The 12198-nt window shown below is 38.1% G+C and overlaps 1 protein-coding gene across 12 annotated transcripts in view; it reads left to right on the top strand.

Annotated features, from left to right (window-relative positions):
* The window catches only part of HDAC5 (histone deacetylase 5), a 134029-nt gene extending 127399 nt beyond the window's left edge, over positions 1-6630 (top strand). For 10 of the 12 annotated variants that reach the window (XM_087916396.1, XM_087916391.1, XM_026710830.2 and 7 more), the window contains 4 exons: positions 554-687; positions 3101-3185; positions 4140-4293; positions 4807-6630. In XM_087916396.1, the coding sequence (XP_087772522.1) occupies positions 554-687; positions 3101-3185; positions 4140-4293; positions 4807-4846 (413 nt within the window). In that variant the 3' untranslated portion in view covers positions 4847-6630. The remainder of the gene's footprint in view (positions 1-553; positions 688-3100; positions 3186-4139; positions 4294-4806) is intronic. The other 2 variants (XR_015740096.1, XR_015740097.1) reach the window with 1 other exon arrangement.
* Positions 6631-12198: the final 5568 nt, after the last annotated feature.

The raw sequence follows: 12198 nt of genomic DNA, 5'->3' as shown, positions 1-12198 counted from the left end.
ACTTCCACTATGGAGCTAAAGTAGTTTGTTTAAGATTTCAGTGTCTCCATAGGTTTCCTAACCTTAACAAAAGGCGTTTGTCAGATTAGAATTTCAAAAATGGTATGAATATAGGAGGATGTCTTATTGACAATAATTCAGCTATTTACTTTTTACAAGTGATAGCTTTTCTGACACACCTTTCCTTTATTGCAGTGCCAAGAAAAGCTTGGGTCTTTCCATGTTTTTAAATGATGCCACAATTGTTGGAGCTGCAGCTCTTTTTATCTAATGATTTTTCCATGGAGATAATTTATCACTACTTCCTTGATCTTTTGAAGTGTATGTCCCATACAAGCATTGTTAAAAACCCAAAGCACAGATAGTCCTGGGTAGTGCCTTAAAGACTATTTAGCCTACTTTCAGGTTCCAAGTAACTTGATCACCGTCTAAATGTTGAAGATAACTGTTTTTCATCAAAATAGACACCCTTGGCTTTCTTCCATTTGTAGCAAAGAGCAACGTAAAAGCTAACACAGAAATCACTAATTCATTTTCCTTCTTGATCATGTAGGTTTTGGGCACCTGACCAAACAACTGATGGATCTAGCAGATGGACGTGTTGTCCTAGCTTTAGAAGGGGGTCATGATCTGACTGCCATCTGTGATGCCTCTGAAGCCTGTGTCTCTGCCTTGCTTGGCATTGAGGTGAATACATGTAATACATAAAAGAGGGTGCTGGAAAAGTCTCAGTTGGGCTTGGAATGGAAACATCAAAAGATATTTATTTGTACCTGGCTTTATTATTTTATTTTTGCAAGTAATTCAAAGTGGTGACAATTGAGTGTCTTTCTATTTAAAACAAAGGTAGCTAAGTATTATTACAAGAAATAGTAATTTAGTATTAGTATTAAAGTCAAGACAAAAAATAATTGTTAAAGCCTTGCAAAATGCATCATCTTTAACAAATATTATGAATGCAGAGTGGGTATAGGTCCCATGTGCCAGGAAGCAAATCTCTAATAAGATATCTTTAAAAGGACTATCCTTTAGGAAAGAACATGTCTTTAACAAGAAGGCATTCACTTAGTTGACTCATGACATCTTTAATGTTGTTTACACAAGGGCCATCCTGAAATTGACAAAATATCTATTTTTGTATATAGGAAATGGATCAATATATGTAAGAAGGCTTCTAATAATCAGGGGTAGAGAAAAAAATGAATGAGCTATGAAAATGGATAGGAGGGAAAATGCAGATATCTTTTAGATATATGTGCAGAATTTATGAGATATAAACATATCAGAAGAAGTGTATGGGGAGAAATAAAGACATTAAAGCAAAATAAATAATTTTATTTTCTTACAAAATCTAATATCCTCTAATAGTCCCGAATTCTTCATTTATATAAAGTATTTCTTAAGGTAGTTTTTGATCCTGTATCCAGGACCAAATCCAGAAGCCTCATGAAGCAGTTGTAGCCTTCTTCGCTTAATTCAAGCCAGGTACAAATGTGCAAGGGTTCTCTCAAAACCAGTTACAACTCAAAAGGGGATAAAACAGGAATATATTTTAGTATCTCTGCTTATCAGCTTCTATATCAAGGGCATATCCAAATGATCCAAATTTCCATCCTCCTAAACTGTGGGATCACAGCATTTCCCTGCTGTTCTATGCAGACAACCAATTGTGGTTATTCCTAGACCAACAGACTCAAAAGAGCTCTGGGAATTTTCATCCATATTACAGTAATGAAAATCTGAAAATAAGCTACCAGAAAACCAAGATTATGTCTTTTGCCAAAACTCCGTTTATGGAGCATTAATGGCCACAAAATAGAACAAGTGACTGGCTTTTTAAGTATTTAGGAGTAGTCATGCATGCCACTGGCTTGAGGAGAGCCCACTGCAAATGTGACACTGCTATTGGACAAAGATCTGCCAATGCCATCCTTAAATTGTTCCGATCCAAGGGAAGATAGTATGTTCCAGCCACACTCAAACTTTTTCAGGCTAAGCCTCGAGCCCAGTTCCTTTATGGGACTTTGGTTGACTCCCCCCGGCCCATGGCTTTGTGTTTCACCTCTCTGGAAAGGGTACAATCTAAATTCATCAGAACAGCTCTCCAGATACCATGCTGTGTGTGTGTGTCCCAAATGCACACCTATGAGAGGAGACAGAGTCCAGAGTGCATCTGTAAACCTTTTATCAAAGTCAGCTTCTTTCTCTTAGCACCATTAATCTTCAGGGGGAAAAAACCCAACCTATATGAATCAAGGCTGTGGATTTTAACATTTCAAATTTAGTCTATTCTCCCTCCACAGTTCTTAAAATGGAACATGATCAGGCAAAACAATCCTTGAAGCAAATGTTAAAGAATACAGAGAGGCAAGCTGATCTAGGGAAAGATCCAACTTTCCTATCAGCGAGGTAACAGTAACAATATATTGGTGTTGGACTGTTCAAAAAGCTTTCTCTCGTGGCCAATGCTGTGTTCTCCCCTCTGCAGTATTGAATTGTAAATACAAAAAAAAAAATCCATTGCCTGAAAAGTTTTGCCCCATTGATACCAGAGAGGTAGAAACTATAGAACACGTCCTTCCATGATTCTCCTTTGATGGAAACATCCAAACTAGATTCATACTTTCTTTGGTCAGTAGATATCCTGGAATTCAGCCTATGCCTGAATGCATTTATAACATATATGAAACAATATGGCTTTCAGAAATACGATTTTCAGCTGCAAAATAATAAAGACTTGATGAATTGTATGTATATACAAGTATTAGAGGCAGAGCACAAGAAGACATGGAAATTGTTATATTTAAACATGGGTATCTTATTATTAAATATAATCATACAAATAAAACACAAATGTCAATCAATTCTAAATAGAAACAAAGGTCATAAATTCACAATATTAAATGGATGGAATGGTACATGAAGGCTTTGTGGGAAACAGACCTAGAACTGTTTTGGCTTTTTTTGTCACCATTTCCCCAATTATTTTCACGTGCTCCTTTTGTCTTGGGCTCCCATTTATTTGAACTATTTATCTTTTCTTATGACTTCTATCCAGACTGGAGATCAAAAAACTAAACTCAAGTTTCCTTTGTTGCAGCTGGAACAGTTGGATCAAGCTCTGTTGCAACAAAAACCTAATTCAAATGCCATAGCTACATTGGAGAATGTCATTGAAATCCAGAGTAAGTTTTTGGGGCATGCTTTTGGCTTCATGTTGCATTTTCTAATGGAAAAAAGAGATTTGTTAAAGAAAAGCTTGAACTGGTGATTTATTCTACATCCAGGATAGGGTTATAGCTGTGTAATATGCAGCAACGCTTATTAATCTTTCTAGCTTTAAGTAATGTAGATTTTAATTCCCAGAATTCCCTAGTCAACATGTTGGTATGAAGAACAGGGACTGACAATATGCTTGTAAGGGGCAGGTTGCCCTTTATGTTCAACAGGGCATCTGCAATATTCTCAACTAACCTAAAATTAATGTTGCAAAAAAATAGTAATATAAAATAAAAACCTTCAACATTTTAATATATGTGGGGTTGTGGGCCGGGATGCTACCACCTAATTCAGAGCCATAACATTTAGGGTTTAAACATGGCTCAGTAGCCATTCAGTTCAATTCCCTAGAAACATCAGCTACAGTAGCCCAAACAAATGGCCTTCCAGCATCTCCTTCAAATACTAGAGAAGTCCACGATCTTTTGAAGCAGTAGTTTAGATGTTTCTCTGAATTTTAGTACAAATCCTCTTGCTTGCACCACCCCATTGTCCTAGTCCTGCTTTCTCGTGCATCAGATTTGTTTTGCTACTTTTCCAGCAATCTTTAGATACTAGAGGAGAGCACGCCCGAAATCCCTCATCTCTAAGCTATACTTAACTGGCTAGTTCTAACTTTGTAGTCCTATTCAAGATTTGTTAGGGATGCTAGTCATTTATTTTAATTAATCTCTTTAATCATGACCATAGCAAGTGGTTGATTATAGGCCTGATTATACTAAGATGTGTTCCTATAAAGATCCCAAAGGTGTAATTTCATTGATAGTGTGATAGGTTTGGAAACAGTAGACAAGTCGACAAGGCTGGAATTCAACCAAGTACTAGAATTTCTAACCTAATGCTTGGCAATTGTATCACAGGCAAACACTGGAATTCAGTGAAAAGTTCTGCAGCAATTGTTGGCTGCTCGTTGCTGGAGGCGCAGAAGGGAGAAGCAGAAGAAGCGGAGACCGTCAATGCGATGGCATCACTGTCAGTGGACACAGAGCAGGGAAAAGCAGACTGTGGTGTCCGGTAGGTTCATTTCAGGAGATGGCAAGTGTCTGTTTGTGAGGGGGGTTTCGTTTTGAAGGTCTAATCTGCCTGACAGGTTGCCCCAACACCATGTGTACCACTGTTTCTGGAGGGCAGGAATTACTTCTGCATGCCCAGATCCACTAGGAAGAGGAGCACTGCCTGTCTTTTCATGCTTTGCATTAACCAATGTTGCCGAGATTGAGAGATACTGTCTTAGTCTTTATAGTGTGGTGTGTGGGTCCTTCAATTTGTCAGAAATTAGGATGAGTACACAAGTAGTGGTCAAAGCCCATCTGGAAGGTGCTAGGTCTAGCCTAACTGTCATTGGGCCACACCTCCACCCAGAACAAAGTCCTTGAATTGAACTAACAATTCAAAGTAGTTGTAGTGGCCCCTGCTACTAATCAGAGCAGCCCTTGAAAATTCTTTCAGCACAGCCAATAGCTGTGTTAACTCCGCAACAGAGAAAGACCATTAATCGCCATCTCTTTTTGCCCCTTCTTCCTACAGATCAGTAGAAGAGCCAATGGAGGCTGAACCAGTGTTGTGAAGTGCCAAGACTTCAATTTCTGTAGCTGTCACTCTGTGGGTTTAATTGATCATTTGTGAGTTCGTTAAAACAACAACAAAATTATTATTTTTTATCTATTAAAAAGAAAAAAAAAGGAAAAAAAAGAGTTGCACTGGACAAAATGAGCCTCTGTGTGTGTGCGTAATCGCGTCAGTCTCCAAGCATTTGTTCTCACCAGCATCACCATTTTGTCCTGACTCTTTGGAGATTTGTGAAGGAACTTGGTAAGGGGGCTTTTCACATGGACATCTCCATTATTCCCTTTTCAGATGTCATTCCCTCCCCCCATTCCTTCCTCCATTGGACACTAAACCTGTCCCCTTTTTTAGGACTGGAAAAGCCGTTTTGCTTTTTGAGGAGAAAAAAATACTTTCTATCTCTTTGTCTCTCATACCTACAGTTAAGTAAGAAGTGTCAAAGAAGTGTATTTTTCCTCAATAATTTTTTTCCAGTGTACACTTGGATCCTAAATAGTTATTCAGAATCTTGAATCTGGATGCCAGATTCTGCGCAAGGAATTGTTGGTTTTAATGATCTTATTGGTCATCTCCAACTCTTGTAATTCAATTTCATTATCTCTTTCCTCTTCTACATAGGTGAATATATAATTTTTCCTCCTTCATTTGTTTGGAATGAAAGAGAAATGGATTGCAGACTGAACTAAGGGACCCACAGATGCCTCTTGCATTTTAGAGTCTAGAACAGGAGAATTTTCCTATGCAGTACGGAGCCCCAGAGGTTCTACTATCCTAGGCAAGCCATCCATATTTACAGTTTGCATTGAGCCAGACTTGCCCACTTCACCCTTTTCCTAAATCTGACCCTGAAAAAGCATTCCTCTCTCCTGGGTTGTTTGCAAAATGAATTGGGGTTGAAAATCCCTCCCCTGGCCCTGAATTTTCAAATGCCTTTTCCCCCGACTTTGCCATTTTTAATGTTTTCATTCTCTTTCCTATCCCCAAAATAGATTCATAAATATTTGGATTTAATGCTACCTTTGTTGCCTAAATCTCTATTCATCTCAGCACTAAGCTGTTCCTCAATTTATATAGTTCTGGTTAAAGCTCTAGAAAAAGCTCCCAAGGTAGGGAGAAAGGGGAAAAAGTGTGCCTTTAAGTCATTTTTGTTAATGCCTTAATTTCTTTGTAAGTTCATTTTTACACCATCCCTCCTCAGTCCTATCCCTTTTTCGTTTGCCATCTAGTTAACAATTATCCTACATAAAGACAGAAAGGAATCACATATATATCCCCAGCCTCAATGCATGTTTTGGCCCTGATCCTGTACCAGGCATGTTCAAAGAAATCATGAATATCTCACCAGCCTGGGGATCGTTGTGGATGAGCATTAACTCACTTCCAACACAGTACAGTTCTGTGTGACTGCATTATCACTCAGCTGTGCTTTGATTTGCACATCTGAATTACAGTATATGTCCTGTTTATGCCTGCAGTTCTCAATCTGTCAACCGATATATGCGATATATGCGTGCAAGCCTATTTACAAAGGACCTCCTTGGTTGGATCACTCTGTGTGTCATAAAATCCTTTTTGTAACAAAAGTTTTGCATATGTAGACTGTTTCATGACCAATGCTTTGACATTCTTTCTTTTCGCTATTTTTCTTCCTCCTCCAACTCTGTCATTGTTTGAAAGACTCCTTGTCATTTATTGTAAATAATTTGATTTCTTGTATCACTTGTAAAAACTCTGTTTTGATGAAAGTTTGTCCATTCATAAAGAAAAAACAAAGCAAAAGAAAAAGGAGAGAATTCTTTGCTGTTACTTCACCAGCCAAAAAGAGGGGGAAAATAGAAACAGAGCAATTTTAGCTTTTAAAAGAAATGGATATAAAGAAAAAAGGTATATAATTTTATTACAGATGTATTATTTAATAGTATTTTTTTAACTCGTACCAACTCTCCTTTCCTTTGGAAAGTTGATAGCAGGGATAATGAAACAAAGGAAAAGGTGGGGCTTGATACTGTTTTCACTAACCAGGGCTGTGGGATTTCTAAGTTGTGTGTGGGAGGGGGAGGCACTGGGAGGGGATAATTGTGTAGAATGTAAGGCTGTGACATTTTTAGCTGCACGTATGGAAACCTTGCCAGGGTCTATTTTAAGGATTCCTGCATTTGTTCAGGTTTAGTCCTCCCAAATGTTCCATGGTGTGCATGTGTGAGTGATACTTCTTTCCAGATTTTCCTATAATTATTCTTATAGTTATGATGAGTGGAATGTCGTGTCTTGACAGTGCTATGTTCTGTTTTCTTTCCTGTTTTTCCTTCTGTGGCAATGAAAACCACTGTTTCAATACCATCTGTTGCCCTGGTTTATCAAACAGTGCATGCCTGAAGATAGCTTCTTTTCATCACCACATTAGCCAAAAGCTTTCTGCTTGGGGAGAGATATAAGGAGGATTGGAGACTTCCCCCATCAACTTGGTAATGCACACTTTGTCCCACCAAGATCTACTTGTGGCAGCCTAAATACTGCTAGGTACTGTAATGTACTTCTTCCTCGTGCTATGATTTGGATATTTAAAAGTATCATGATCAAACTGGACCATTCAATACAGAAGGCATCGTTGTTCCTTATCATTTAGCTCTTACCATTTCTGAATTTCATTACTTTTTTTAAAAAAAAATTAATATCTACAAATGTATATTTAGAACTGAGGAGTAGTAAGGAAAATCAAGTTTCATGTGAAATGAGAAGCAGTACATTATATATTTGCTAGGAAAGGTATCTTGGTGATGTAGAGTATCAGTACCACCTGTAGCGTTAATTACAGCAGCCTTTTGGGTATTCTTCAGATGTGTTGGAACTTCCGTTTCTATCTTCTGTAGACTAGAGGGACATCAGGCTCAGAATGGGCAACGTTATGGTATGTCATCATTCTCAGATGGGCCTGCCTGCCCACCTTTCTCCACCCCACCCTAAATGGGAAAGCATCAAAACAAATATGGTTTCTAATGATAGAAAACCAGAAGACTTGAGTAGGATACACCACCACTGTTCCTCCATATCATCTCTCTAATTCAGTAGCCTTCTGCTTATGCTAACACAACTAAAGCAAGTGCCTTTGCCATTCACGCAGTGACTCAGTTCACACATTGTAGTAAGTTGTATTCTGGTGTATTTGCTCTTGGTTGAATGCAGTGTACGAACAAGACATTGTGGTTTGTAAACTGTGATTCATAGTTATAGCGGAGATGAGCAACTTTTCAAATGCTCAAAAAGTAGCTGTCATTTTGCATCTAAACGTGTCTTTATGCTTCGCTAAATATGGAGCACTGACTAGGTGTAACTTAGTAATGATTTTTAAAAAAAAAAAAACTGGGACTTTCAGATGTATATAACTGTTCTCATAATCCTTCAGCCAACATGGCTTGGCTATTATCAGAACTGAAATCCAGCATGTTTGGAAGGCACCAGACTGGGAAAGGCCATTCTGATAAGAGGGGAATGATTGCTAGGTCAGATGGTCTGCTGTGGCTCTTATCCAATTGTCCAAAGCTACTCATCTGCAGTGCCAGCCATTCCATCCCATAATTTCATATCTGATTCCTTGACGTGAGAGATTGCACTTACATTCTGTGTGGAAGTTTCTTCAAACTCTAAAATGACAATTTTCTTCTTGGGCAAGTTGAGATATTGTCTACCTTCAAAGAGGGCCAAATATTTTGTCTATGGATTTCATTACAATAAGTTGAAAAAAATAAATCAGCACAATCCTATGCATGTCTATAGAGAAGGAAAACATTGTTGAATTAAATAGGACTTACTCACCAGTAAATGTAAGCGGAATTGTAACCCAAATTGTAGTGAAAACAATATATAACCCAGTTAGGCATCATCCCAGTAAGTATTTTGAATTTTCAAGGTAGCTCATTGGCTTGACACAGATAATGTTCATAGAAGGCATTTCTATGGTTCTCTAAGTAATGTTCTCTGACATGAGAAATTTTGGGCTTCTGAACGTTGTTGGATTCCAGCTATAGCTCCAGCCGCCAAGGATAATTTGAGACAGAAATCCTATGAGTTCTAAGCCTGAAAAAGACCAAAGCTGATGGGACTTGAAGCATCGACTCTCTGGAAGATTTCCTTTCTATTATAGAGTGAACTACTTTAAAATAATGATACTTGTCCTCTTTGTCCATACAGGAGATGCAGATATTTCCTTTATTTGTACATTCATGTATACATCTTAACAAGTGTTGCTGCATTTGATTTATGGGTGTTATGCAGTCCTAGAGATTTGCAGAAGGCTGATTGCTGGCTTCTGGCTGTATGCCCACTCCTACATAAGGCCTAGTACCATCAGGCTCCCATTTGTGCGTGCCATGGTGTAACCCATGAACTTGTGTGTGCATTACCAGGATTGTTGGAAATAGTCTCTCACCCTAGAATATACTGCAGGCTTTTCAATGTCCATTAAATCAATTTCTATACAAATGCAGCTTACATTCAGTGGGCCAAGCTAATTATCCAGTGGCATAGGTATAAAAATATATTACTCTCCAGTACCATTTTTTCACTTAACAGATTCATAATCATGATAAATTACACAAAAACTCTACCACTGCAAGTATACAAATCACTCCACCTAAAGTAAAAAAGACTAGAGCTAAGTATATTCATGTATTTTATAAAACTTATAACTGGGAAATGGTGGTTCCACTTTTAGATTTTGTTACATCTACATTCGTTTCTACCACCTCTTTGTTTATGTGAGGTGGGGACAAGAAAACCTCCGTGAACCATTGTTTTCATATTTTTCATCTTGAGGTCTTTTTGGGGGGGGTGGAGGGGTTGGGAGGAGGGAGAAAGAAACAAAGAGTAGCAACTACTTTTGAAAAGCCATTAGTCCTTAGGACACCAGCATTGAACAACTTTGTGCTACAGATCCAATTTCACACAGTATTAAACTGTCATAGGGATGGTTATCATTGAGAGGAATTAAGACTTTTGTCTTTTTCCTCCCTTCTAAATCCCCCACCCATGATATGGCAAGATGCCCCACATGTGGACAATATCTGTAGATTTTTTTTTCCTGCTTTCTGTCTCGCTCTGAATACAATTTTCAGTTGACTATTTTGTAAGATGTTGCAATGTTTGTCCTTGTGTAAATAAAATTGTTTCTGGCAATATTCTGTGGTAAAAATCAATGTGTGGAGCTACCTTGCTTTCACTCCCCCGCCCCTTCCTTTTTTGATGTGTATATAATCTTTAGTTTTCTGACTTGCTGAACCCCAATGGAAAAAAATTCTAACATGTCTGCAGTATCCTGAGCCACTTTTAAGATGTATGGAGTTCAACTCCCAGAATTCCCTCAGCCAATCTTATGAGTTGTCCTTTATTATCCCAAAGTACATACAAATTCCAGGTATTTTATTCTTGGTGTGTAAAATCTTTCAAATGCAACAACAGGAGATCAATGATGACATTCTGCTGTTCCACTCCATGTGTGATATTGAGGCAATAAGGCTATAATATAAGATACCACCTGTATAACCATGAATTAGTATCTCTCATTTGTGGCAGCTATATGAGTATTTTATAGTTATTATGATAAAGCCCCAACCTCACAAATAAACATGCAGAGCACTGATTGCCCATATAGTGCATAGGCTTTTTCAACGGTGCTGTATTTTTGTTCTCGGAGAGCTTCTCTGAAAGGTGGATCACAGGATGGTCCATTCTTTCATGACTTTGGGTGAAAGTATCTATTTGTAGAACAAAGGGTTAGGAAAAATCCACCCTTTTATATACTACTGTGTTCCCACACACAACATCGTTTATCAAACGTCTCCTGGCATTCTTTGGTTCCCATCACTCTTGGGGGGGTTCTGTCTTTGTTAGATCCACAAAGGGTTGAGCCACAATAGAAAAATGAGGTATGAATTTTTGATAATACTTCACTACTCTTTAATTGTGTAGGGACCCTGCCGCTTAGTCTGTAATTTGCTTTCTTTAATAGGCAATAGCAATGGAACTTGGTCTTCTGCATTAAACTCCTTTGACTTTAACCCCTTATCATGGTGTCCCTTCTGTCCTTCCTTGTTTATTTCTAAATGTTTCTGGGCAATGTGTCCCAGGGCTTTTAACTTATTCCTCTGCATTAATATATACATATATTCTATTACATTCTAAAAGCTTTCCAGGTTTTCATCCCAGCCTTAATAATGTCCAAAACTGTTCAAATAAGCTAAATCCCATGGGTGCCTGAGGAATTACCTACTATACTAAGGTTATTGACAGCTTCTCAGCTATTTTTGTGATTGTCACATTTCTTAAAGGAACTGCTTAATGACAAACAACTAGGGTATATTCAGTGCCTATATTGGATTGTGGAGGAGGTCCTATAATGTCCATGATTATTATTTTTTTTAAAGAAACTGGGATTAAAGACATTCTCCACTGGAAATGTATTATGTTCCCCTTTTGGTTAAAGTAATTGACAAACGTAGGATCTACATGTTATATCTTTACAAATATATCTAATATTTTGAATGTGTCCTATTTCTCCCCAAATATCCAGACCATGGATTTTCATGGGCTAGTTCCAATATAGCCATGCAACATTCCTGATGAACTACTATTTGATTTGCTCCTTGTATATGAATATAGTCTAATCTGAAACAGCTGATTGTAACAACTATGGGTTGTAATATTGGCCCCTTTAATGGCTGGTCTATCTAGCACAAGTAGATAACTGTCTTTACCAAAGTATGTCTAAGGGGAGTCGGCCCCTTCTGCCTTTTCTAGCTCTCTTTGTTTGGGGTAGGCTCTAGGGAGACTCTTGTTTCTTTAGCCAGGATGTTGGCTATTACCAGCAAAGTCCAAGCTCTGCAAGGGTGAAACTTCCTTTTGTCGCTAAGGTTTATTTTCATATTTAGTGAATTCCTTGCGTCTGAGTCAATCCCACCTATCTGGATGCCATCTGTATAGTTATTCCTACTTGTTCTAGATATCCCATCTTTTTTATACTGCTTTATCAAATTATTTTAACCATGCTCAGTTTGATGGGCTCAGGACACAAACAAGCCCACAACTCAGTTTCTAGAGAACACACATAAGCACTTGCATATTCACATACTATTACTCTTCTCCCTAGCTACTCATACTATTCCTACCATTAGTCCTTGTGAGTACTCCTAACAAAAATAGCTCCTGCTAGCTACTTCTAGGTTGCTTTACGTCCACCCACAAACACATACACCCTTTCTCCCACATCCAGCTGTTTCACAGCAAAACTTTTATGGGCAACTTTGTGTGCTGATGCTTGTGAAAGGAGTTAACTGATTAAGTGATTAAAATGTATAATGC

The sequence above is a fragment of the Pseudonaja textilis genome, chromosome Z, assembly GCF_049901715.1.
Source record: "Pseudonaja textilis isolate UNSWEBS1 chromosome Z, rPseTex1.2, whole genome shotgun sequence".
NCBI classification, from domain to species: Eukaryota; Metazoa; Chordata; class Lepidosauria; order Squamata; family Elapidae; genus Pseudonaja; species Pseudonaja textilis.
Note: the sequence above shows the minus strand (reverse complement) of the source record. Positions and strands in the feature narration are given on the sequence as shown.